At 46.9% G+C, this 26058-nt stretch overlaps 1 protein-coding gene across 5 annotated transcripts in view; it reads left to right on the top strand.

The window, feature by feature from the left end:
• Positions 1–26058, top strand: part of PHKA2 (phosphorylase kinase regulatory subunit alpha 2) — a 70558-nt gene that overhangs the window by 19422 nt on the left and 25078 nt on the right. For all 5 annotated transcript variants that reach the window (XM_047075967.1, XM_047075966.1, XM_047075965.1 and 2 more), the window contains exons 3-14: positions 3213–3371; positions 6405–6452; positions 7590–7758; positions 9773–9855; positions 12097–12177; positions 13756–13854; positions 16074–16220; positions 18098–18151; positions 18758–18880; positions 21837–21932; positions 23625–23732; positions 25466–25544. In XM_047075967.1, the coding sequence (XP_046931923.1) occupies positions 3213–3371; positions 6405–6452; positions 7590–7758; positions 9773–9855; positions 12097–12177; positions 13756–13854; positions 16074–16220; positions 18098–18151; positions 18758–18880; positions 21837–21932; positions 23625–23732; positions 25466–25544 (1246 nt within the window). The remainder of the gene's footprint in view (positions 1–3212; positions 3372–6404; positions 6453–7589; positions 7759–9772; positions 9856–12096; positions 12178–13755; positions 13855–16073; positions 16221–18097; positions 18152–18757; positions 18881–21836; positions 21933–23624; positions 23733–25465; positions 25545–26058) is intronic.

The raw sequence follows: 26058 nt of genomic DNA, 5'->3' as shown, positions 1-26058 counted from the left end.
TTGGCTTGTAAAATTGCAGCAGATATGAAGGCCCCTTCCGTTTAGATAGCTAATGCAAGTAGAAGACCCCAGAGAGAGCTCTGAAGGGATGGACCTGTTGGGTGGTTCACAGAAACCAGTGAGTGAGAATGCAGGGGTGCAGCATAAGCCACCTTTAAGGAGGGGAGTAAGTAGCACAAAGGCAAAGCCACTCGCTCGGTTAGAAGAAGGGACAGCAGACTGGGCATCGCACAGTATCTCCCGATCTGTGGTCGTTTCAGTTTTTATGAATTACATCAAAATGGAACCTCCCACGTCTTCCAACACAGCACATTATTTTTTATAAACTTAGAGAAAGAAGCCAGTCTTAGCTGGGGCTGCCGTAACAAAATACCACAGACGGGCGAGCTGAAACAACAGAAATTTATTTCTCACAGTTCTGGAGGCTGGGAAGTCCAAGACGAGGGTGCCAGCGTGGTCAGGTTCTGGTGACGGCCCTCTTCCAGGTTGCAGACAGCCGGCTTCTTGTTGCAACCTCACGTGGCAGAGAGAGCAAGCTGGCATTCTGGCCCCTTCTGTAAGGGCACTAGGTGCCATTCGTGAGGGCTCTACCCTCACTAATCGCCTCCCAAAGGCCCCACCTCCGAATAGCATCACGTTGGGAATTAGATTTCAGCGTCTGAATAGACACAAATGTTCAGTTCATAATAGTAAATTCAAGGGGCTGCTGGGCGGCTCAGTCCGTTAGGTGTCCATGTTCGGCTCGGGTCACGATCTCACGGTTCACGGGTTCGAGCCCCTCATCGGGCCCGGAGCCTGGAGCCCACTTCGGATTCTGTGTCTCCCTCTCTCTCTGCCCCTCCCCCGTTCATGCTCTGTCACTGTCTCAAAAATAAAAAAAAAAACATTAAAAAAATGTTTTTAAATACTAAATTCATAACTTACTGTTCATAACTCCTTTCACTGAGTGCAGTAGCACCGCAGTTTAACATGGTTTGAGTAGGTATTCTTGAATGTGGGGATCTCAACACCCAGACTGCATCCCTGTAGTGAAACGAGGAGTTCAGACATAATAGCTCTGGGTGGAGATAAACTAATCCAGTTCACCAGGTAAGCCCAAAGTAAAGAATCAAAGAAGTAACTTCCAGCTAACAGGACAGTGACATTTCATAATCCAAGCCACACTTGGCACTATGTGTCGGTGGTCACTGCTGTCTCATCGGAAGGCTGTTTGTCTCCGTGGACTCTCAGTTGACGGATATTCGAGGAAGGGGCTGATTTCTTTCTCTGGATCTCCTGATGATTCCCGTCCTGGGATTAGCCAACTGGCCTCAGAACAGTTAAAGTTGCTTATGTTATACATTGTTGGATTTTTTTTTAAAAACCCCAGTTGTCCGATGTTGGACTAAGACTCACACCTTCACTCAGCCATTTCTAGACTTCAGTTCTTTAAAATGATTGATGTACAATTGTTGGCCATGGAGCTGTGTCAAAAGACAAAACTCTGTTGCCCCTGTGGGCGGTTTCAGTTGAGTTTTAGATGCTTTTGAAGAGGGCATAGATTAGTTAAAGGAGAAAGTCCACTATTTAATTCCTCATGTGGGACCGTTTGGAACTATGCCAGTGTTTTCTTTTATCTAATAACCGTGGCACTATCACTTTGAAATTACCCAACAGTTTTTTCGTGAGCCTCCTTGTAAATAATTTAGTACTCTTTTGAGTAATTTTTTTTAAGCTGGCAAGGCCCTGTATTTTATTGGACGTATTTTATCAGATACATATTTCTTTACATATTTTCAGGACAGGTCAACAAGGCTTGATCTTTATGTCACTCTTTTTCTATCTTATCCATTTTATTTCTAGGCACAGAGTTATTAGCACTGGCTTTTAAAAAAATAATAGCTTTATTGGGATATAATTTACTTACCGTACATTTCATCTGTTTAAAGTAAACAGTGTAATGGTTTTCAGTATATTTACAGAGTCGTGCATCATCACCATGATCAATTTTGGAGCAATTTGATCAGCTCCAGAAAGTGACCTGTTAACAGTCACTCACACCCCATTTCCTTCTACCCGCCCCCCACCCCCACCCTAAACAACCATTAATCTTTCTATCTCTACAGGTTAACCTATTCTGGACGTTTCATATAAATGGAATGAGAGAACATGTGGTCCTTTGTGACCAGCTTTTTTTTACTTAGCATTATGTTTGCCAGGTTCACCCATGCTGTAGCATATATGAATGCTTCTTCATTCCTTTTTATTGCTGAATGATATTTCATTGTATAGACTACATTTTGTTCATTCATCAGTTGACGGGCATCTGGGTTGTCTCCACTTTTGAGTTATTGTGACTAATGCTGTCAAGAATATTGTGTGTACTTTTTTGTGTGTGAAGATCTGGCTTTTTAGTGACTCGGCTGCCCTTTTAAATATCATAGCTAGGGGCACCTGGGTGGCTCAGTCGGTTAAGCGTCCGGCTTCGGCTCGGGTCACGATCTCACGGCGCGTGGGTTCGAGCCCCGCGTCGGGCTCTGTGCTGACGGCTCGGAGCCCAGAGCCAGCTTCGGGTTCTGGGTCTCCCTCCCTCTCTGCCCCACCCCCGCTCGTGTTCTGTCCCTCTCAAAATAAATAAACATTAAAAACAAATTTTAAATATCATAGCTAAATAGGACCTCCGATGTCCTGTTGCTTAGCGTGTCCTTTTTGGGCACGTGAAATGTCTGGATTACAGACAAGGCCTTGGAGGCCCGGATAGGGTAGGCGGCTTCCCCTGGCACACAGAGCTGGACTGGTGGAGTGGGGCCCCGCATCTGGGTCTCTCGCTCCAGGTTCAATGTCTCCCCAGCTGATGTGGAAGCATACAGGCAGGAGAAGACCTGAAGCCTGTGGTGCGCAGATTTGTTAAGACCCGTGGGCTTTTTCTATTGGTCGGTCGTTTTGTTTGTCACAACGGTATGATCTGGTTTGAAAGCACAAGAACTTCAGCGTTAGAAGGTTCCCTAGAGACTTTCTAGGCTAATATTTCTATTATATAGATGAGGGAACCACAGAGGAGTGACGTCACTTCTCACGCAAGACCATGCTGTTGGTGGCAGAGCAAGGAAGGACCAGAACTCCCATTTCTACTCCTCATCCCGGCCCTCGGCGTGCCCCCTCAGGGCAGGCGTCCGTTTGCCAGGAGTTGGGTGAAGGTGGCGCCGAGTCATTTTGTGTCTCTTCTCTAACAGAATCCGGTCACAGGGCTGCTGTCAGCCAGTCACGAACAGAAGGACGCCTGGGTGCGGGATAACATCTACAGCATTCTGGCCGTGTGGGGCCTGGGCATGGCCTACCGCAAGAATGCCGACCGCGACGAGGACAAGGCCAAAGCCTACGAGCTGGAGCAGGTAATGCCGAGTGGCAGCCACGTTCGCTGCTCAGCCCCTTTCCCCTGAACTGAAAAGCCTCCAAGGAGGTAGCTGTTTGTGTAGAACCGTTCGGTGTACGCGCCCCGTCCATTCCTGCTATAGAATATTTTAGGGGGGTGCTTAGGTAGCCTCCACCTCTCATTGGTCTTTCTCTTTGAGATTTTTTGTCTTCCTTAAAAACAATAAAAATCATACTATTCTGAACAGGAAAAGAAAGCGTCCACATTTCTAACTAGCTACATGTCTCTCTCCCATGCTCTGTCCATTTTACATATACTTACATACACAGTGCCATTATACACTCATATAATGACTGTTTCCAAAGAACACACCAGAAATATACGTTCCAGAGTGTATGCTTTGTAGTAGTCATGTTGAAAGGGTATTTCTCCAAACGGTATTGCTACTGCTTGAAACATTTTCGGAATTTCCCTTAGAAATTCCTTTCTAGTTTGAGCCCTTCCAAAGCGGTCTTATTAATTTATAGTTACCTTTTAATTTTGAGTCACATTGGTGTTGTCCAATATTCATGCCTATGTTACCATCACAGCACTGTGAAATCCTCTTACTGATTTCTCAGATCAGAAACTGATGTACCCGCCGAGGCAAAGGTTTGCCATCCTTGAGTACGTAAGAAAATATTCTGCCCTTGAGCACGGGAGGTATTTTCAGAGTATTTGGAGTGACGGTGTTGAAGCAGAAAGCATTGACATATAAAATTATAGTTCTCTTAGCAGGAGAACCTTTTGGATTTATCTTTGATTCGTACGTTCCTCCTTGGCCCTCCCAGCCAGCCGATTGTCAGACCCAGGGAGAGTTCTTACAGCCCGATCAGTGCTTGTGATAGCAACCAAAGTGGGCAGGAGTTGTGGGCAGCCTTGACGACAGTAGGGAAACTTAAGAGAGGAAACCTGTCTGTGGGAGCAAGGGAAGGATGGTTTGGGTTTGACTGGACGTTGCTGAGTGTAAGGCGATACAATCACCAAGCCTTGGAGGTAGAGCAGGAGGTAGTTTTAAAAAATGTTTATAGCAAGCACTGGGTGCTCCCCCAAGAAGTTGGATGGCTAGCACATAAGTGAGCCGTTTTTAGCAGCGTAATAATTTAATGCGGATGTTCATCACACTTCCCATCCTCCCTTGAGACGAAGTCAAAGTAAAGCCTGCCTGTCTACACACACGTGTGCACGCACGCACACACACCGTGTACCTCTCCTCTGTAAGCTTTTCTTTTCGTCTTAATTTTTTTTTTAATGTTTATTCATTTTTGCGAGACAGGGTGTGAGCAGGGGAGGGGCAAAGAGAGAGGGAGACAGGATCTGAAGCGGGCTCCGAGCTGTCAGCGCAGAGCCCGACGCGGGGCTCGGACTCATGAAAGGCGAGATCGTGACCCAAGCCGAAGTCGGACGCCTAACCGACTGAGCCACCCAGGCGCCCCCTCTGTAAGCATTTTCTGACGCAGGCTAGAGTTGACTGGATTTGCTGCTCTGCGACGGACGATAGCGAGGCACGAATAGGGCACGTTGTTTTGATGAGTGTGGTTGACAACTAAAGAGAGACGTTTCCCTTGATTATGGAAGATAACATGGCATCTTCCAGTGATCCGAAGCAGGGATGCTGTTGCGCTGGGAGCTTGGGAAGCACAGTCGTTCATTGTGTGAGACTAGCCCACGCATGGCAGGACACTTAGGCTCCTTGGTCCCTACGCACTAAATGCCGGTAGTCCCCATCTTTATCTTGGTGACGGTAAAAATGCTCCTGGCCCCACATTTCCAGATGTTCCCTCACCCCTGGAGGATGGGAATGGCCACCCAGTTGGGAACCACTGTGCCTCTTCATAATGGAAAATAAGTTTTCTTTACTTGAGGGGAAGTCAGTTGACAAATGGTCACGCTGTACACGGTAGGAAATGTTAATTATAGCAATGTTAGTTATAACCTTATCGTGAGGTAACATTTTCTGCCTCAAAAGAGTTTATGACCTAAAGTGAAATCGTATTCTAGAATCCTAGGATTTTAGAGGCAGAAGGATCTGAAGGATAATTCACTCCAGACTTTTCTCTGGTAATTAACTTCCATGGCCTTTACTACATTCCTCCTCGGCAAACCACGTACGTTCTGCAAGACAGGAGATGCTCGTGGTCCTGGGTGGGAGCTTCTTCCAGCCAGTCTACTTCGACCTACAAACTGTCCCATTCTGTAGCCACTTGTGAACTCATTTTATGGTGTTTCTCATAGGACATCTTAAGAGCAGTCTTTTGATGGGCCTGAATTGTGAAGGAAGTGGGAGGCAACATAACGTATTGACTAAGAGCTCAAACGCCTGCCAGCTGCGTGACTTTAGCAATGTCGCCTCATCTTTCTCAGCCTCAGGTTCCTCATCTATAAAGTGGGGTAATAATGACACTCACCTCGTAAGGTTGTTTGCGAGAATTACACAGAACCCAGGCAAAGTGTTTTATACAGCTCCTGGGCAGAATGTCTGATTATCATCGTACTATTGTTATTATTTATAATAATAATTACAATAGTCGGTTGCGATACGTATTATTGAGTAACCTTGGCGGCTACTTGCATTTTGTAAGAACTTTACTCAATAGTCCAGTGATGGTGTCACAAATGGCTCTTTTGGCAAAGTGTCATTACTTTGGGGCAGGATGGTGGACTTAATTCATCTTTAGCATGACAAAAATGAATTACTAAGAATTGTGACATCAGAATTAAACATCAGGGTACTAGGCTTATAAAAATTGTCTCGCTAGAATACCAGTGGATTCCAGAACTGGAGGTGCCATGTGGTCCAACCCCTTTATTTGAGATAAGTCGCTGCATCCAGATTTTCTTTGTTTGTGATGGATTGGAGGTAATCGAAACAATCGGAAGACGTGTATATGCTCAGGATGTGCCTTCTCAGTGAGGTCTCCAGGCAGCCCTGGTTACCGACCACGTGGTAAGGAGGTGGTTTTCATGGAGCAGGGAAGCTGGCCTCGTCACTCATCCCGCTTTATTTCCGCAGAACGTGGTGAAACTGATGCGGGGTCTTCTCCAGTGCATGATGAGACAGGTAGGCAGAAAATGGCAAATGTGTTTTCAGGTCATCTTAGTGGGTATTTGTCATTTACATGGTGACAGCTAACATCCCTAAAGCGTCTTGAGCTTTTCTTCTCAAGTGGAAGAGAAATAGGAAATATTTTACGTTCTTTGTCCTTTTAAATTATCTTCAATAAGGACCCAGAATCAAAGGACCCCGTTACTCAGAATCTCTTTTGAAGAGTTACTTGTGTAAAAGGAGAACATGCCCTTTTTTTAAATGGGGCAGAGACCATTGTTATTTATTTACTTTCAATGTTGACTTATTTATTTTGAGAGAGAGAGAGAGAGAGAGAGAGAGCACGGGCAGGGAAGGGGCAGAGAGAGAGAGAGGGGGAGAGAGAGAATCCTAAGCAGGTTCTGCGCTGTCAGTGCAGAGCTCACATGGGGCTCGATCCCATGAACCATGAGATCGTGACCTGAGCCAGAATCAAGAGTCGGACACTTAACTGACTGAGCTGCTCAGGCGCCCCAGATATCATTGTTTTTTAAAGCCACTCCCAGACAGCCACGTAGCACTGTTTATTTTGTTGAGTTTATAAAAGGGTTTCCTTTCATTTGAGTTGAAATGCTTGAGTTTTTAAAACTTGACGTTACTGTTTACTGGTATTTTCAGCGAGGAGTAAATAAAACAATTCACTGAGCTTGTACTGTGTGCAGATTCCGAGATGAATGATACTGTCCCCGCCCTTCATCAGCATATGCCCGGTTAGTCTTCGAAGACCTAGTTGCCCTTTCCTTTGGACATAAGGAAACAAGAAGTTGAAGTTTAAACGGGGCCTCTTTGTTCCCTCTCTCTCTTACTGAGTGCCTCCCGTGTGTCACAGCTCATGCTGGGCATATGCAGACAAAGAAACCCTTTGGCTTGACCCGTCGCCCTGCAGAGCTTGTTAAAATCCCACTGGGCCGGGCCCCTTCTGGTGCGGACGGGAAGAATCCCCCACACAGCCCCTCTGTGTGGTGCCCACTGGGGATCATGTGCTGCCTTCCATCCCTCTGGCTCCCAGAGGTAGCTGCTAAGAGGTCTAGAACTAAGAGATGGACTTTGGGTGTGGCCTCCGCCCGCCGTCAGCCCCTTTACTGTGTGGAGCCGGCTTGCTTCCTCCCTCAGGTACATAAAGTGGAGAAGTTCAAGCACACTCAGAGTACCAAGGACAGCCTGCACGCCAAGTACAACACCGCCACCTGCAGCACCGTGGTGGGTGACGACCAGTGGGGCCACCTCCAGGTGGATGCCACCTCCCTCTTCCTCCTGTTCCTGGCCCAGATGACGGCCTCCGGTGAGCCAGGGTCGTTCGAGCCCATTGTACAGGGAGTGACATTGTACAGGGAGAAGGGGGTGGGGAGGGACAGGCATTGATTAGAATTCAAAATAAGTTATTTCTGTAAAGAAAAAGCATGCTCTTGATAACGTTACATGCATTGACTCTGTGACATGCTCATAGCCAACCTTCTGAGGACTGGTAGGACAAAGGGCTGTTGATCCCAAAGCTTCCTTGCTGCCACTGTTTACTGGAGCAGCCGAGATCAGATCTACCTCTGACAGTCTGAATATCTGCAGACAGCGTCAAACCCCCTCTTAGGATTTTCTTCTCTAGTATTAGCAGGCCTGGCCCCTTCGCCTTTTCCTCTCACTGCCCGGCTCACCCCCTTCTAGACACACCCTCATCTACCTGAATTATACCCAAACAGTGTCATTTCTAGAGCTCGGCTATGTGCCCGGAGTGGTCGGTCAGTCCATAGTACCCATGCCGGGAGTGGGCCCGAAGTCCCCGACCGTGAGCATTGCCCCTCGGCCCGAGCCGTTGGCTTCCTGAGCTTCAGGCTGCAGCTCGTCTGTAACCAGAGGGTCCCTCCCGTGCCAGAGCCTGCCGCTGTGGCCCCCGGGGCTTAGGTCAGTCAGCTGCTGTGTCGCCAAGTTCTCGTCACCAGCGGTAAACTGACCTTTGGAGTTAGAGGCTTCCCGTGTAGTTCGGACTGCAGGTGTGAAACTCAAAGTTAGCAGAAATCCACAAATGATATTGTTACAGCTTTGTGAATACACCGGGCATTTATAAAAAATACTTCTTGGTTGTGAAAATTAATATGAACCTGTAAATAGTTTGGAAAATTTAACAAAATACAAAGAAAAAATTCCACTGTCCATTTTCATTTGAATGTGTGTCCTCCAAGTTTTTTTTTCTATTTAAGGTCTTATCGTTTGCAGGGCTAATAATCTTTATTATATAGCATTGTAACTTGAGCATTTCCCCATGATCTTACAAGCTCTCGATAAACATAATTTTAGTGACTTTATCAGTGGATATGTTATAATCAAACCATTCCTTTATTCTTTTCCCCCTATTATAACTAAATGTTGCAATACCAACTTTGACCCCTTCTCCGTTTGCTTCCTTCTGTTGGGTGTCATTCAGAGGCTGCTTGCATATACTACCCAGTTGTTTTCAGAACAGTTTACTAGTCAAACTCCCCCCATTGATGCAAGAGTTCATATCTCACCATACCTCTACCAGCTTCAAGAATTCATACTTTAAAAGTATGTGTATTTGCCATGATCAACTAAACGTTAAAGGACCCAAGCAAAACTCCAGCCCTGTTGGTCACCGCCTGCTTCAGTGCAGCCCCCTAGGGAGGTCTGGGGAGCTCGCCTTTCCACGAGGTTAAGGGTTGTCTCCTGACGCCGGGGGCTCTACTCTCTCGTCTGCCACTGGGGAAATGTACCCACCCTTTGGCTCACTCAAGGGTAAGAATGGTGTCTGGTTGCTCCGGGCTAAAATTCATGGTTTGTTGGAAACTTCTTTGCACAAATCCAGCACTACCGGAAGGCCCCACACCTTCTCTTCCCATTTTTACTACCTGTAGGCACACACTCCTCCCTTCCTTTCTCTTTCAGAGATTAGGCATTAACTGTTCCAATTTACTTCAGACTGAATTAAAAAAAATTTTTTTTAATGTTTTATTTATTTTTTGAGAGCGAGCATGAGTGGGAGAGGGACAGAGAGAGAGGAGGACGGAGGATCTGAAGCAGGCTCCATGCTGACAGGGTGACGGCAGCAGGCCCAGTGTGGGGCTCAAACTCATCAACTGTTAGATTATGACCTGAGCCGAAGTCACATGTTCAACTGACCGAGCTCCTCAGGCGCCCCATGCTTCAGACTTAATTTTTGATGCGCTCGTAAGAAAACTGAAAATGGGGGTACAAGGATTTCTTTCCTAGTGTGGTATTTGTAGTTGGTAATTGGCAACTCTCTCTTCACAACGTAAGTCCGTAACTTTATTGTTTTTCTTTACTAGGTTTACGTATTATTTTCACCCTTGACGAGGTGGCCTTCGTACAGAATCTTGTTTTTTACATAGAAGCTGCATATAAAGTCGCTGTAAGTATCAACCCCAGTAATGTTTTCAGGTGTCCAGTTAAGAAGAATAAAACTCCTACCATTCTCGGAGGGCCAGACTGGGGCTGATCAGAAGGTTAGCGAGGTTAGAGCTCTGTGACTGTCACCTCTGCGCACAGAGTGCACATTTTCGTCCTGGAACGCAGCTGGGGAGTTGATGTTTTTGGAATGCGCCACGTGCTCTGCTCGAACCCATTGTTCCGATCTGAAATAAGACCAAAACGTGTCCTGTGGCCTGTACCGGGCCGGCCTGACCCAGGGTGAAGGGCGGCCGCGTCGGCGTGTGGGTAGGAACTGCTGTGCATGGGGATCCCCCCACGCAGCCGACAGGCGGAGGGCCCAGAGCCAGATGTGGGTGTAAACTGTATAAACCCCACCCAGTTCCTCCAGGCTTCTGTCTGATATGGAAGGCGGCGCCTTGCTCACTTCTTAGAAAACAAGGAACCTTTGCAAAGCTGAGTGTAAGGGAAGTAAAGAAAGGGTAGAGTTTGTTTTCAAAAAAAAAAAAAACAAACCCAAAAACGCCCTATGGTCTAGAGCAAGGGTCGGCAAACATTTTTTGTAAAGGGCCAGACAGTAAAGATTTTCAGCTTTTCAGCCCCTACGGTCCCTGTTGCTTCTACTCAGGTGTGCCATTGTCGTAGGAAGGCAGCCCTAGACAACACGTGAGCACGTGAGCATGGCTGTGTCCCAGACAGACCTTGTTTACAAAAATACATGGCAAACTAGGCTGGGTCCAAGGGCTACCCCGGGTCTAAAGAGGCGATTCTCAACGAGGGGCAATCTTCCCCTCCCGGGGGACATTGGACAACATCTGGTAACAGTTTTATGCTTGTCACACGGTGGAGGGAGCTACTGGCCCCTAGTGAGCGGAGGCGAGGGATTCTGCTGAACATCCCACCTCGCACGGGCAGCGCCCAAACACGGCAGGATCCGGCTCCAAATGGCGGCAGTGCCCAGGTCTAAAGAAACCAGAGAAGTCCTTGTGGGAAGGGTGGGACTTGAGGTAGACCTTGGAGGGTGAGTAGGGTTTAGGTGAGCAGACCGGTGCGGGAAGAGCATGTGCAGTCATGGGCGGGAATGAACTCTGAATGTGGGAGCGGTCCTTGGGGAGAGGGGGCTCCGGGGGAAGGAGGAGACAGCCTGAAAGCAGAGTATTGGAGACAAGCGGAAAACAGAGTCTGCTTGTGGGCGTGCAGGGGGCGGGGGCCAGATAACAGAGGTGTGTGGCCAGCCGGAGAGAGACAGTTGGCCGGGAGCCCCTGGGGAATAAATGGTCTGTCATTTTAGAGTCCTGCACAGGGGGGTGAGCTGATCAAAGCGGTTGCTGAGGATGAGTCACTTGGCTCTGGGGTTGGAGTGAGAATGGCGTGGAACGCGCAAAGGCCCAGATAGGAGGACTACGGAGGAAGGAGTCCTGGGGCTAAGCTACAAGGTGTGCCAGCAGGACAGAGGCGAAAGCCGCTCTGGTGTGCACGTTTTGGAAATGGTCGTCTTTGCAGATCAAACAATAAACGCTGCAATTCTGGCACTGGTCCTGTTCTTGTTGGGTTGTCATTTTTCAGTAGCGCGTGTAGCGTTATTTCAGAACCGTATCCAGCGCTTGCCTCACCTAAGTGAAAATACGAATTATAAAAGGTATGCATGGATCACAGCCTCTGTGTGGATGGCATGTTCTGACCCAGTTCTTATTAATCTGGTTTAAAAGATAGGGCAAGTTCAGTATTCTGTGCCTCACTCGATTTTGGCTTTTGTTCCTTGCTTAGCACTTTTTCCCAAGAGGTAACGCTAGAAATTGGTATTAAATTATTTTAAGCGGTTTGGTTGGCTTCAACTAGCTATAATGCATCTGTTAAAGTTTCTTTATTCTATCTTACAATTTAAGTTCAAAGGGATTAGCTAAATAGAGGGGCAGCATTTCATTTGGAGAGAAATAAAACATGTTGTTCTCTACAAATCAGGAATTTCTTACAAATTGATAACTTTTAGGAATAAGAAAATTGAGAGTGTTTTTGCATGCATTTTTGTTCCACTTGAGTTAAATTCTACACAGAGGTCAAATGAAGTGAAATTAAGGACAAGCACAGCCGTGAATCCTGTAACCTTTGAGAATGGATATTCGTGTGCCATTGTGCCTGTGGGTAACATAAAGGAATTATGTTTCCCTAGCACTTCTCATATACCTCGTTTTCCTGCTCTGATGACTACCTCTCTCTTCCTCAGGATTATGGAATGTGGGAGCGCGGAGATAAGACTAATCAGGGCATTCCGGAATTGAACGCAAGCTCTGTAGGAATGGCCAAGGTGATGGTCTTGACCTGTTTGTTCTTCCTTCTGTGCATTTTAACTGCTTTGATTTGGTTCTCATCTTTAGGGGGATGGATTTAATCTAATGAGCATATTTTTCAAGTCAGCCACAAGTATGAAATTCAAGTGGCACAGGTACCCCAGACAACTGAGATTATAGGTAAAGAATGTAGGATTCCTACACTGAGGTGTGCCTGTGCCCGAAAATAAGTGTCCTGCTTCCTCGTTATTATCACCCACAGGCCTAAGCTCTTGCTGTTGTCCAGGCATCTGGATGTATGATGTCCAGTCTCCTTTTCTGGGTCATAAAGAGAGCTGAAGAATATGACTGCTTTGTAGGGCAGGGCTCAAAAGTCCCAAAGCCTGTGGGCTCAGGTCTGGCAAGTAACACAAACAAAGGAAGCTGGCCAGATAGAAAAGTACTGAGGGGTATTGGAGGCACTGGAAACTTTCTCTAAAAGTATTCCAGTTCAAAATCATTTTTATTTTTTTTTTAATTTTTTTTAAATGTCTTTATTTATTTTTGAGACAGAGACAGAGCATGAGCAGGGGAGGGGCAGAGAGAAGGGGAGACACAGAATCTGAAGCAGGCTCCAGGCACTGAGCTGTCGGCCCAGAGCCCGACACGGGGCTCGAACTCATGGAGTGTGAGATCGTGACCTGAGCCGAAGTCGGACACTTAACCGACCGAGCTGCCCAGGCGCCCCTCAAAATCATTTTTAAAACTACTTCAGGCCTTGGGGTGCCTGGGCGGCTCGGTCGGTTGGGTGTCCGACTTCGGCTCAGGTCATGATCTCACTGCTCATGAGTTCGAGCCCCGCGTCGGGCTCTGGGCTGACAGATCAGAGCCTGGAGCCTGCTTCGGATTCTGTCTCCCTCTCTCTCTGCCCCTCCACAGTTCACACTCTGTTTCTCTCTCTCTCCTCAAAAATAAATAAAACATTAAAAAATAATAAAATGAAACTTCATCGGGCCAAACAGAACACACCTGTGGGGCAGATTCAGTCTGCCAGTCACCGGTTTATATCTCTTGCCCTAGACATTTAATGTGCCTCCCTCTTGCTCAAGACTGAAGTATATTTTTGGATAGAATAAAGACTCCAGAGCTAGAATTTTCAAAACAACAATAAATATGTTCTGTTACAGTCAACTGACAGAAAGCTTAATACTAAAAGAATTAACTTCCTTAAGTGGCAGATTGCTAATGTTAAAATTAACACAAATAGGTGAAAGAAAAGCTGTCTGAATTTAGTGACCCCCCTTCCCCCCCCCCCCCACAATGTTAGAAACTCATTAACATCTCACGCTTTGGGAGAAATACTAACTTCATTTGGGGAAACGTTAGTCTGCTTTTTCTTTCTTGTTTCTACAAAGAGCGGCAACATCCAGGAAAGTTGTGATTTCACTGAAAATAAGGACAGGACCTGTCTCCAGGACACTTTAGCTGAATTTTACTGATATGTTTCCTCACCTTGGGGAAGGCATTTATGCTAGATTGCTTAATGGTAAAGGACTAGTGGCTGTGAAAGTGTCCGTTTACTAGAAAGAAAATCTGATTCACACCTGTGCTTGTAGGCAGCCCTTGAGGCAATTGACGAACTGGACCTCTTTGGAGCCCATGGAGGACGCAAGTCAGTGATCCACGTGCTGCCTGATGATGTCGAACACTGCCAGGTAACAGCTCCAAGCCTCTCACAGTCCAGACAGGAGGGAAGGAGGCTGATGGAATGGAAGACTGGGCTCCACGTCACATTCCTCACCTTTCTTTCTTTCTCGCTTTTGTTTTGTTTTGTTTTTTGAAGATTTTAAGTAATCTGCTTCCACCATGGGGCTCGAACGTAGTAGTCCCAAGATCAAGAGTCGTGTGCTCTACCGACTGAGCCAGCCGGGCGGCCCACATTCCTCACATTTCTCGCTTGGTGGTACTTGGCTTCCTTGAGCTTCAGTCCCCTCATCCATAAAACGGGCGTGCTGGCACCTTCCTCTCCCGTCACACAAGGCGGTTGTAAGGATCAGAGTAAATGAACTTAGTTTGTCAGAGCACTCGATGAGCTAAAAAGTACTGGGTAAACACAAGACACGATGATCACGAGGTGTATCTGCAGAGTCAGCAATCACAGCAACCTTCTTTTGCTGGAGGCAACATCTTTTTCGGTTTTTGAGCATACAGGTGGTTTTCTCTCAGGTTTATTTCGTGGTGCCACCAAAATGGACGACTAGCAAGCATTAGTTCACTTGGGGAGGGGTGGGGAGGGGCGGGACGGATAGTGGAGGAGAGGTGAGATGGGAGAAATGGCAAAATTAGTAGAAACTGCATGAAATATAGGTCAGAGAAAGGAGTGATTCGTTGCAGATTAGGGAACTCCATCGAGCAGGCAGTAGGTCACCGATTGCTGGTCAGTCAGCAAACTCTTACTTAGTGAGGGCCCCCTCTGGGCCAGGTACCGCGCCAAGGTCGTGGAAGTATCAGCTTGTACGCGGAGAGCTTCTGGGGGGAGGGCCGTGTTTGCAGGCAGAGAGCCTTAGGAGTGAGCGACTAGTTACTGAACTGGGCTTGGAGGTCAGTTTGCTTTAGAAACTGAAGCTTTATTCTCATAAGAGACTCTTAAATATGGAGAACAAACAGGGGTCACTGGAGGGGTTGTGGGAGGGGGGATGGGCTAAACGGGTCAGGGGCATTAAGGAATCTACCCCTGAGATCATCGTGGCACTATATGCTAACTAACTTGGATGTAAATTTAAAAAATAAATAAATAAAAATTAAAAACAATAAAAATAAGAAAACGGAGCTTTATTCTGAAGCTGAAGGTTCCGCTGTGTTTACCTACCTTCCGGCTCACTCCGTTTCCCCACATTAAATAGTCCTGAATGGGGAATCTGTTTATTTCTTGAGCTACGGTTTAACAGAACAAGCTGATGATACATCTTAATAATGCATAGTCCCTAGGGGAAACTGTGTGAGCTTTACAGCCAGCTGGGCCTCGGTTAGAATCCTAGTTCTGTCACATGAATCCCTGTGTCTGAGTCTCAGAGCCCTCGTGTGCCCTGGGCACAGTATCCAAATTCCTTCTTTATAAAATAGAAAAAAAAATTTTTTAACGACCAAATGGGATTTATTCCAGGAATGCAAAATTGGTTTAACATTTGAAAATCAGTTAGTGTAGTACACCATGTGTATATGAGAGTTAGTAAGCTTATGTTTGCAGGGAGCTAGCCCCATGTCTGTACATGTTAGATCCCAGTGTTAGCTACCTTCCCTTCGCAAACTTTCCTTATCATTTCACCTTCCTTTCATTTATAGTGCCTAACCCAACCACCTTATAATCGAGGCCATGTTATAGTGCCACTAAGTAACCCTAGTTCTAGGACTAAAGTAATTCTGTTATTTACCATTTTGCCTGAGTGTTTGTGTGGTCTCTCGGATTGGACTCCCTCTTCAAGTGGGTTCTGGATCACCCAGTCCGCCCAGTCACATTCCACAGAAGCCGGACATTTCTCTGTGCTAGCCCCATATGTGTGTTCTTCTGTGTCTCCGTCTTCACAGCCAGCACACCCCGGCCTGCTGACGCATTAGCCCTTAGTTCCTCTCCTGTGTGTCCTAAAGACACAGCACAGTCTACAGAAGGCACCCGAGGGAGGGAGACCAGCAGTTCTCAGCATGCGCTCCAGGCAGTACCGTGCTCTCCCCGAGCCCCTTCTGTCCCGCAAGGAACAGGAGTCGTTGGCTGGGAAGGCGAGGTCCCCCAGCGAGGGCCGTGTTGGTAGGAAAAGGCTCTACTCAGAATTGGCACACTTATTCAGGTGTTCCTTGGGGCTAAGGTCATGGTCTCTAGATATCGTACGTAACTGTCAGCACCTCCCAGGTTAAAGCCACCTGTTTGTTTCTCATTCAGTCTATTCTGTTCTCCATGCTGCCAAGAGCATCAACGTCTAAGGAGATCGACGCTGGACTTCTTTCCATTATCTCTTTCCCGGCCTTTGCAGTGGAAGATATGAACCTTGTGAATGTGACCAAAAATGAAATTATTTCCAAGCTCCAGGTAAGCGTTGATCAGGCTGGTGCCCCCCTACCCTGTGTTATGTGCCCGTTTCATGTGGTCACATGGAGCCGCTCACCCGGGCCTCGGTTCTCCGTGAGGTCAGAGGCTTGGTTTATCTGAGTGGACTCAGAGCATCCAAAGCCGAGTCTACAGGTGAGAAAACAAAGGCTCAGAGCGTTCAAGTGTCTTAGTTCTTTTCCTGATAGCAGAGCTTGAGCTCGAGCGCCCAAGCCGGTGCCTTTGAACCCCGATTCGTATCCCTCCTGTACTTCTAAAGCAGAGCTTCTTAACCCGTGAGAGATCACAGACTTCTTTGAGAACGTCTTGAAAGCTATAAAGTCCCTGCCAGAAAAAAACGCACACATCCCAGTATCCTCCAACTTCATGCACAATTTCTGAGGACTTGGCAATCCCCAAGTTACATTGAGGTTAAAAGAATCCCTGCCTTATCAAACAGAATGAAATCTTGCCATTTGCAACTACGTGGATGGAACCAGAGGGTATTATGCTAGGCGAAATTAGAGACAAATATCATATGACTCCACTCATATGAGGGCTTTAAGAGACAAAACAGATGAACGTAAGGGAAGGGAAGCAAAACTAATATAAAAACAGGGAGGGGGGACAAAACATAAGAGATGTTTCTCCATAAATATGGAGAACAAACGGGGTTACTGGAGGGGGCGTGGGAGGGGGGATGGGCTAAACGGGTAAGGGGCATTAAGGAATCTACCCCTGAAATCATTGTGGCGCTATATGCTAACTAACTTGGATGTAAGTTAAAAAAAAATTTAAAAAAGATCCCTGCCTTGAGGTGAAATGTACGAACTATAATACAGTACACCAAACTGAGAATGTTATTAAGTAGTCCAGGCAACTGGATTTATCAGTAAAATGATGAAAAATGTAAGTTTCCTTAAAAAAAAAAATTTACATTTCCTAAGCCCAAATCTTCATATTGATGATCCTGCTTAGATTCCATAGAAATGATTTTAGCCCTTGGATTCAAAGGGGTTAAAGGGTCCCCAGTCATACCCCCAAAGAAGCTGTCTCACGGTTTAGTGGAGTAAAAGGAAGCTGTTTGAGCTCGTCCAGGTAGGCAGGGAGTTAATGCAGGGAATGAAGCGTTTAAAGGGGAGCGGGTTCTGGGCTGGGCCTCCCCAGGACTCCCAGAACACTGCAAAGCTGGCCACACAGAGCGTGCTTGCCTCCGCAGCCAGCGCTAAAGCAGCCCCAACTGGGAGCGGGCACCCAGCACTGCCATCCAGGGATTAGGGAGGCACGTTAACAGTGCGGTGCCACCGCCCTTCTTTCTTAACACCCAGAAAGACGAAGACGAATAGAATATCGGAGCCTGCAGCAGGAAAACCAGCAGCAACAGCCCAGAGTCCTAGGAAGCCCCACCCACCCCACCCTACCCCTGCCCCCACCTCGCCACCCTACTTCTTTGCATCCAGAGCCTAACTGTGAGGAGTCTGAAATGTCCTTTCTGCTTTCCAGTCTTTCAAGTAGAAGTAGTCCAGTCCGAGTGTCTCCCTTAGTGGCTTTTGCAAGCAGTGAGGGTCCCTTTGCATCTTTGCGTGATACAGCCAATCAGACTGAAAGGCTGGTCACTCTGAACTCTCAGTAATTACTCTCCCAGCCCTGATACTCTGACGGAAAGTTTTGGCACTCCCTCGTTGGCACTGATCAAACCTGAATTTACTTTGCTTATTACTTAAAAATAACTTTTTGTGTTGAGAACAAAAAGCACTTGGTACACATTTCGTTCGTTACTAAAAGACTGATGGGAATGGGGGTGAAGGGCTGACGCGAATCAAAATAAAAAGGCAAAGAAATTCTTCTGTTTCATCGAATGCACTTTTTTTTCTTCTTAGGGGCGTTATGGATGCTGTCGCTTCCTTCGAGACGGTTATAAAACCCCAAGAGAGGTTGTACTTAAATATTGTTTCTTATAGTTCCTTAAGTGCTTCATATTTAAGTCACCACTGTGGTGTTCTCCTTTCCTTGATTATAAAATTACATGTTGGAAAATTGGAAAGGGAAGTCTTAATTTTGGAGACAGCGAGGCTGAAGTTAGGCAATAGAAGAATAAGATCATCAGGAGGACAGCAGGCTGGTGGTTTAAAAGCAGCCTGTAGACAAGGACAAACAGTTCTGTGGCTCACATGATGTTTTAAAGAGCAACTGTGGCCTCCCTCTTGGGTTTTTTTTTGCCATCGTGACTGATAGAGTGATTTCAGTAAAACAGATAGTCTGCCAAGCATCGTGATCGGCCAATTGCTATTTATTTGTTAGGGATATAGGAAGCTTAATCTAAACTACTAAGGAGTCTTGTGTACATTTCTGATTTACTTTTCCGAAATTTTTCCACGGAAAACTGCCAAAAATAGCTTCTCCCCATTAAAGCAGACTCCTAATTGTTATCAGCCGCAAAGCTGGGTTGAATCAGAAAGCGAGGGAAACCCAGTGAGGTACGATGGTGTTATATATGTGATCTGACATCACCTTTTAGACGGTCTCCTGTTTGATTCCAGGACCCAAACCGATTGCATTATGACCCTGCTGAACTCAAGCTCTTTGAAAACATTGAATGTGAATGGCCTGTGTTCTGGACATATTTCATAATAGATGGGGTCTTCAACGGTGACGCCGTTCAGGTGAGAAAGTGCTGGGTGTTGTGTTGATAATCGGCATTTTCATTCCATGGGTGTGCCGATTAGTATTAGAACATAAGGTTATGCAAGAATTGAGGGCATTTTAAGTTATCTGTTGCCGCTTACCGAGCTTTCCCAAAACATAGTGAATTAAAGCCACAACTGCTTTGTTTATTTGCTCACGATTGCCCCGTTTGGGCAGGGCTCGGCAGGGACGGGTTGTCTCTGCTTCACTTGGCAACAGCTGGTTCGCTGGGACTGGAGGATGGCCTTCCAAGATGGCCTCACTCACCTGGCCCGCAGCTTGATGCTGGCTGTTGGCTGGGACCTCGGCTGGGCTTGTGGGCCCAGGCCTTGCTTCTCACAGAAGTGTAGTCTCTGAGCAGTTAGGCTTTTTCCATGGTGGTCCTCTTCCCCCAGAATGCAAGAGCAAAAGCTCCCACGCCTTCTTCAGGCTTAGGCCTGGGACTGGCCGGGTCACTGCTGTTGCATTCTCTTGTTTAAAGGGTCGTGCCACATTCAAGGGGAGGGGACTACACACAGGCACGAGTAACGGGAAGCGGGGTTCATCGGGGACCACCTTGGCCCACACACGTTTAGTTCTGTTGTCTTCTTCTCACCTGCCTAGGCTTCTGCTGCCTTCAGCTCTAGTCCAAGAGTACCCTCAGCTAACATGTAATGTAACAGCTTTCTAACTGGTGGCCCAGCCTCCAGCCTCACTCCCTGCTGGTCCTCTATACCATTGCCAGGGGCATCTTATTAAAAAGCAAATTAGATTGTGTAGCTGCTTTGCTTAAGAGCTTCCAAAGGCTCCGGTTTGCCTTGGTATAAGGTCATCACATGTTTTGTGGGGTCTCATAAGATCTGGCCCTTGTCTTCAACACTGTAACCTGATTTCTTACGGTTTACTTACTTTCTTGAGTTCTGGGATGCCCTGAAACCCTTTCCATCTTTTGGACAGTCCGTGCTGTCTCCCCTCTTCTTAAGTACCCAGGTCCTGCTTTTCTCCCCCAGCTGCCCCTCTCTCCTTCACTTGATTCATTGTAAATGTCTGTTTTTTCGGAAAGCCTTCTCTGATCCTAAAAGTTGGATTAAAAAAAAAAAAAGCCTTTTATATGTCCCACAGTACTTACCACACTATGGCACCTATAGCTGTATTTAATCTCCCACTTACCTGTCAGAGCACCCTGGTGGAGGCGGTCTTTGACCACTTCACTCATCTATTCCCTGTGCCTGGTGTGTATAGTAAGTGCCGAATAAAGATCTGTTAATGCAGCATTCATTGGTTCAAGACAGACTTCTTCAGCATTTGCTGCTGTGCATACTTTGGTACGCATTAGAGCAGACCCATCCTCGTGAACCGTATGTGAATGACTGACAGACAAATGCTTCACCGCTGTCTTAACCTGTTCAGAGCACACGTACTGGCGTGGGATCAGAAATCAAAGATTTATTTTGGTTTTGAAAGCCGCCTCTGCTCAGAAATTCTGAGAGGGGTTTCAGAAGTGGGTGTAGGGGCCACGGGCAGGCCACCCCAAGATGGGCCACTTCGGCATGAACATTATTTTGAGTTAAAGGTAATCAAAACCCAGTAGATTCCAGAAAAGCTCTTAATCTCCCCCTCAACTGCCTGCCTATACCAGAAAGAGAGCTTCTGACACGATTCCTCTTTACCTCAGAAACTTAAGTGCAGAGCAGGGCAACCTTTGTTTTCCCAACATCTCCTCTCATCTTCCTGCAAATGGTCTTCCTTCCCTTTGTATCCTTGGACCCCTACCCCTCTCCTGAGCTCAGGATGTCAGATAAACCTCATGTTGCCTCACTGTCTTCAGAATCTCCTGTGTGGATTCCCCATATGTATGTAACTAAATTTGATTTTCTCCTCTTAATCTGTCTCATGTCAGTTTGAGTCTCAGTCCAGCTAGAAGGACCTTGAAGGGCAGAGGGAATTCTTCCTTCCCAACATGGCAGTAAGCTTGAAATGTTAATGTTCCCCTATCGTTGATACTTACTGTTATGCTTGGGGATTATCTTGGGTCTTATGTTTTCGGTCTTTTTATCCCAGAACTGAAAGGTCTCAAAAGAATTGATTTGGAATTTGAATCGTGATGAAGTTTGACAGTTATTACAAACAAAAGGTTGAGAAGACAAAAAAGAATGTGCTTTAGGACCTTATTTTCTAGGCCTCGTAGAATTTACTACTGTTAGCCCTATTCTGTCTCTTCCACTTGATGCCCAACGATCTTTAAAAAATGACACACCCCTGCTCAGACTTTGTTGTCCGCAAATTTCAAAAGTAAAGAAAATGAGATCTGAAAGGCATTTGATTAGGTTTTCCAAAGATGAAATGTGTTAAATAGCTGGGTGGCTGGTTAAGGATTGTTTTTCCCCTTTTGTCTATTTCCTTTTCATACATAGGTTTTTTATCGCTGCCTTTTTAATTTCATGGAAATGTTTACATCAACAGCTTTTGTTATATTGAGCAGTGCATCCTAAGAATCGGGTCCATGAATCATAGTACATACACTTCCTTTTCCTCACATCGGGTTCATTTTGCAAGTATTTGTTGAGCAATAAATGTTTGAATGAGGGCTTTTTAAGTGGAAAACCGGTAGGTCGAAATAGGGATACCCTGCTTAAGATCTGGCCTCCACTCCAAGAAGTTTATACAGTCTAGCTGGTGAGACAAAATTTACGTATGTGAGACGTTAAGGGTGAAATATTGAAGTCATGAGTTCAGACAATACAGAAAAGCCCGACGCGTTTAGCTCCTTCTAACCTTTGCTGTCGGCAAGAGTCCTAGTTCCTCCTGCCCTCCTGAAGTGGAAGGTATTCATGCATTTCTTGGCCCTGTGTCCTACTAGTAATCTGTTGCCAAGAGAGGTATTTTTGTATGTCGTACTCCTGTTACAGTGTTAGTGACCCCTCTTTCATGCTGGGGCACGGGGCCATTTTTCAGGTCCAAGAGTACCGAGAGGCCCTGGAGGGAATATTAATCAGAGGCAAGAACGGGATCCACCTGGTGCCAGAACTGTATGCCATCCCACCTAACAAGGTAACCGAGAGCTGCTTATCTTGAATGAAGTGAGTTCGTGCTTGGCCTTTTGGTATTTTTCATCCCCCTTTCAGACCTAACACCTTTTCTCCAGAAGTGGTCTCTTCCGCACCAAGCTAGGTACGGGGCACAAAGGGGTTACAGTGCCAGCTCTGTCTCGACGAGGGTTACAGGCTAGTGGGGGGTGAAGGAGCTGGTCTGGGGAATGGAGGCAGACATAGGAGCGGCACTGCAAAGACCTAGTGCGTTAGAGGACCAGCAGGCACTGGGGTGGAGAGGGGCCGAGAGACAGCGACACCTCCACAGGGAGGCAGGAGCTGGCCCAAGGGTGGGGGGAGGCCAGAGCCAAGCTGTCTTTTGATCCAGACACTTTGCCTTCTGTTCTTTGCATCAAGTATTTCTCATTGCAGATCTTTGCAATCTTTCTTAACGCTACTTACATTTCAAATAGCCTTAACATACAATCTGATTGTGAAAGTAATCCTGTATACTGTAAAACATCCAGGATTCTGTAGAAAGGAGAAAATACTTCTCCCTCCTCTTACTACCCAAAGATAACCAAACTTGCTACCAACGATAACTCTGACATTTTGCAGAACCTCCTTCCAAACTGTCATGCTAGCAGCTCATTTCGGTTACTGACACGGTTAATTCTGTGTAGTTTACGAGTTTAAGGTTTTCTTAATGTTTACTACGGCAGCAAATTTTAACAATTTATTAATAACATCACTGATTAACCCACAGAGTATGACTCCCCTCGTGGTGTGACTTTCCCTTTTGGAGAAGGATAAGTGTTTCCTATTTTCTTCGATTGCTGTGTTTTCTGCAGGAAAAAAGCGGTCACTAACATTAACCGCAACCAGCGTTGTAATGGCTAAAAACCCGAAGGTCAGGGGTACCTGGCTGGCTTAGTCGGCAGAACATGTGACTCTTGATCTTGGGGTTGTGAGTTCCAACCCCATGATGGGGTAGAGTTTACTTGAAAAAAATAAATAAATAAATCCGAAGGTCAGCATGGAGTTTACAACAGAGAAAATTGCAGACTGACTTTTACAATGTATATGCAGCACTGTCCATCTGAAAAAAGAACCGTAGCTTATTTTGATGAGTCAGAAGCTCCCGGTGGATCCAGCTTATTGAGTCCCTGGTGGAAAATTAGTGATCTAATAGTACAGTACTGTTTTTCCTCAATAAATAGTGCCACCTTCTGGTAACCGTCTTGCATAGGCACACAGTTTGTGAGCTCCTGGGGATAACAAGACAGGAGGAACCTGACTTAGCATCCTGCGATGCATTGCCTTGGCTATAGGGCAGTGCTTTAGATCATCGTACCCATCATATAGACGAGCGCGAGCATGAGCTGCGAGACTTCTTGCTGCCCAGAGTGGTGCTCACAGAAGGCAGTCCAGGCTCCGTGTGCCTGCCTCTGCCTCCTGCCATCAGTGTGCTTGTGCGAGGGGCGCTGGCCTGGAGTCAGGCCTGGATTTCAGTTCCGTTTCGGCTGCCTTTAGCCACGTGGCCCCCACGCAAAGGCCTTAGCTCCTCGGCCTCCCTGCCCCAGCGCTCGCACAGGACTGGCTTCGGGGATCGAATGAGTGGTGTTTTGTAAATCCTCAGCGCGCTTCCCGATGTACAGTGACGTGGGCCTCCTTATCCTCTGACATTCTGACTTTGGGTTTTTCTCTTTGCCAGGTAGATGAAGAGTATAAGAACCCCCACACGGTGGACAGAGTTCCTCTGGGGAAGCTGCCCCATCTGTGGGGTCAGTCCTTGTACATCCTCAGCTCGCTGTTGGCAGAGGTAGGGGACTTGGGGACCTCACAGACTGGAAGCCATCGGATTTGAGGTACAGGGGACCCTAGAAGAGCGTAGGAGCCCTGCCCCACGTGGCTGTGAATGACTTTGGCAACTCAGAGTTGTAAAGGCAGCTGGACTGGGTCGGCTCTGAGGCCTGCTGCCTGGGCTTGTGTGCCCATATTTACTAAATCAAGCCACTTCAGAGTTCGCTGCGTGCCAGGCACCAACCCCCCTCACATTCCTGGCCTGTGGCTGGAACCTGGTTGAGTTGATGGTCAGCAGGAGACTAGAAGCTTCCCAGTCAGGATCCGCACATGTGTGAAAGATACAGGTTTGGAGAAGTCGGCCTCCGGCTCCCCTGGCACAGTCCTGGGCACAGGAAATGGCGCGGCTGCACAGTCTGTCCATGTCAAGGGGCAGGGAGGGGCTCATTTTCCTGTGGTGCGTTTTGTGTCAGGTGTTCCCTCAGCCCCCAACACCCTTACTTGGAAGGTCTGCTGCCTCTGACTCATTTCTTCTTGTTAAATGTTCTCTCGTCCCCAGGCTTAAGTTTTTAAAATGCAAATGCTTTTTTGTCTACTAAAAATGAATCCCCCTCCCCAACGGGGGTGATGGTGTAGAAGGTGTGTGGGTGAGGTTATCAGATGGGTTCCTCTGTCCTCAGGGGCTCCTGCCCAGCTGACTACTCTGGGCCCGCGGGGAGGGGTGTGGAGGAAAGAGTCCCGGGGGAAGAGCTAGGAGCTCCAGCCTGCGAGGCTGGCCCAGTCCTGTGTGTTCTGTCAGACTCTAGAAGCTGGGGGTGGGGAGCTTGAGTAGTGGCTCCAATACCACTGGGGTTCCTAGTGTGTAAAATATCAGAAGTAAAGATCTCACAGTAGCAGCGGCCCTTAGGAGCTGCCGGTGCTGAGGTGGGGCAGCTGTTTCATGGGTGTGACTGCCTCCTCCATTTCATGGTCAGACACATTTCATGTGTCTTGTCTGCCTCTTACTAGCTCTCTGGCCTCAGGAGCCTCGGTTTCCTCATCTGTAAAGTGAAGAGGTTGGGCTTGATCATTTTCTGCATTACTTTCCAGCTCTGATGTCTGTGTCAGTGAGATGGGGGAACAAACAGCTGTTTCTTCCTCTTTCATGTCAAGGCCTTCATTTAGGCCCAGCACTGGGTCCGATTCTTCCTCAGAACTCCTAGAACACCTTGATCCCCTTGCTGAGGGCTCCAGTCCTTTGCAGAAAATGTGAGGAGATCCATATGCAAACAGCGCTCTTTTGCAAGCCGGGATGGGAGCTTTGTGTTTCAGGATAGTCACCCCGGGGCCAAGTCCCCTCTCTGCCACTTACCTTAAGTGCTTCGTTACTTCGGTTTCCCCACTTATAAAATGATAATCGTAGTGCCTCCCTGTTTGGAGGCCTGAGTGTGGCCAGGCACGTGGAGGGGCTCAGCACGGGACCGGGCGAGGAGTAAGGACTTGGGAAGTATTAGTCACTATTGCTCTTTTCGCTCACACGAGACGCTGGTGTGTCTGACTAGCTTAGAGAGCTGGGTGCTGGAAACACAATATGTGTATCAGTGGCTATCCAAAAGGTGTATACTGTGTTTCAGAGAAGATAAGCAATTGATTTAAACAACGTAAAGGAATAAAATACTGAATATTTTGAGCCCCAAAATATTTCATTCTCAAAGTTGGATTTAAGGTGAAATTTAATTGTATTTTATAGTGTTAATTCTCCTCTTTTCCTAGGGATTCCTTGCCACTGGGGAAATTGATCCCTTAAATAGAAGATTTTCCACTTCCGTCAAACCTGATGTCGTAGTGCAAGGTTTGTGAGCGTGTTTACTGTTCGTATTCAACCGTCTAAAACCAATGCTTTTTTTAATGCAAAAGATTCCCTAGTTTCCCATCCCACTTTGTAAAAAGTATGTATGTGTGCTCTAGCGTTTATCACTTACTTCCTGGACATACCTTCTATAACTCACTAGTTCCCAAAGGCAACAGTATTCTTCCAACCACAAAGTTACTTTCTACAAAGCAATTGTTTTCTTGAATCTAAATCTTGATCGCAGTTGGGGCACAAGTGATTCACCGCGCGTCATTTGTTATTACTGAAATTCTTTAAAAAGTAGAACATGACCCTGGTGAAAGTTCAGAACCCGAGTGAAGGTTTACTCGCTGCTTGCTTTGAGGTGTGACTTCTCTGCAGAGCTGCAGGCCCGTGTTTTTCACCTGCCTCCCCTCCTGTCCAGCCAGCAACTCTTTCAGAGAGGTGGAAGGCCAGCCTGGGCCGCCGCAGTGCTGTCCCTGCCGAGCCATGTGATTTCACCACCCCGTGCCTC

Source organism: Lynx rufus, unplaced genomic scaffold, assembly GCF_022079265.1.
Source record: "Lynx rufus isolate CCGP_SWC_20201006 ecotype Redwood Valley unplaced genomic scaffold, mLynRuf1.p SCAF_14, whole genome shotgun sequence".
Classification (NCBI taxonomy): Eukaryota; Metazoa; Chordata; class Mammalia; order Carnivora; family Felidae; genus Lynx; species Lynx rufus.
This window is presented reverse-complemented; position numbering and strand designations above follow the sequence as displayed.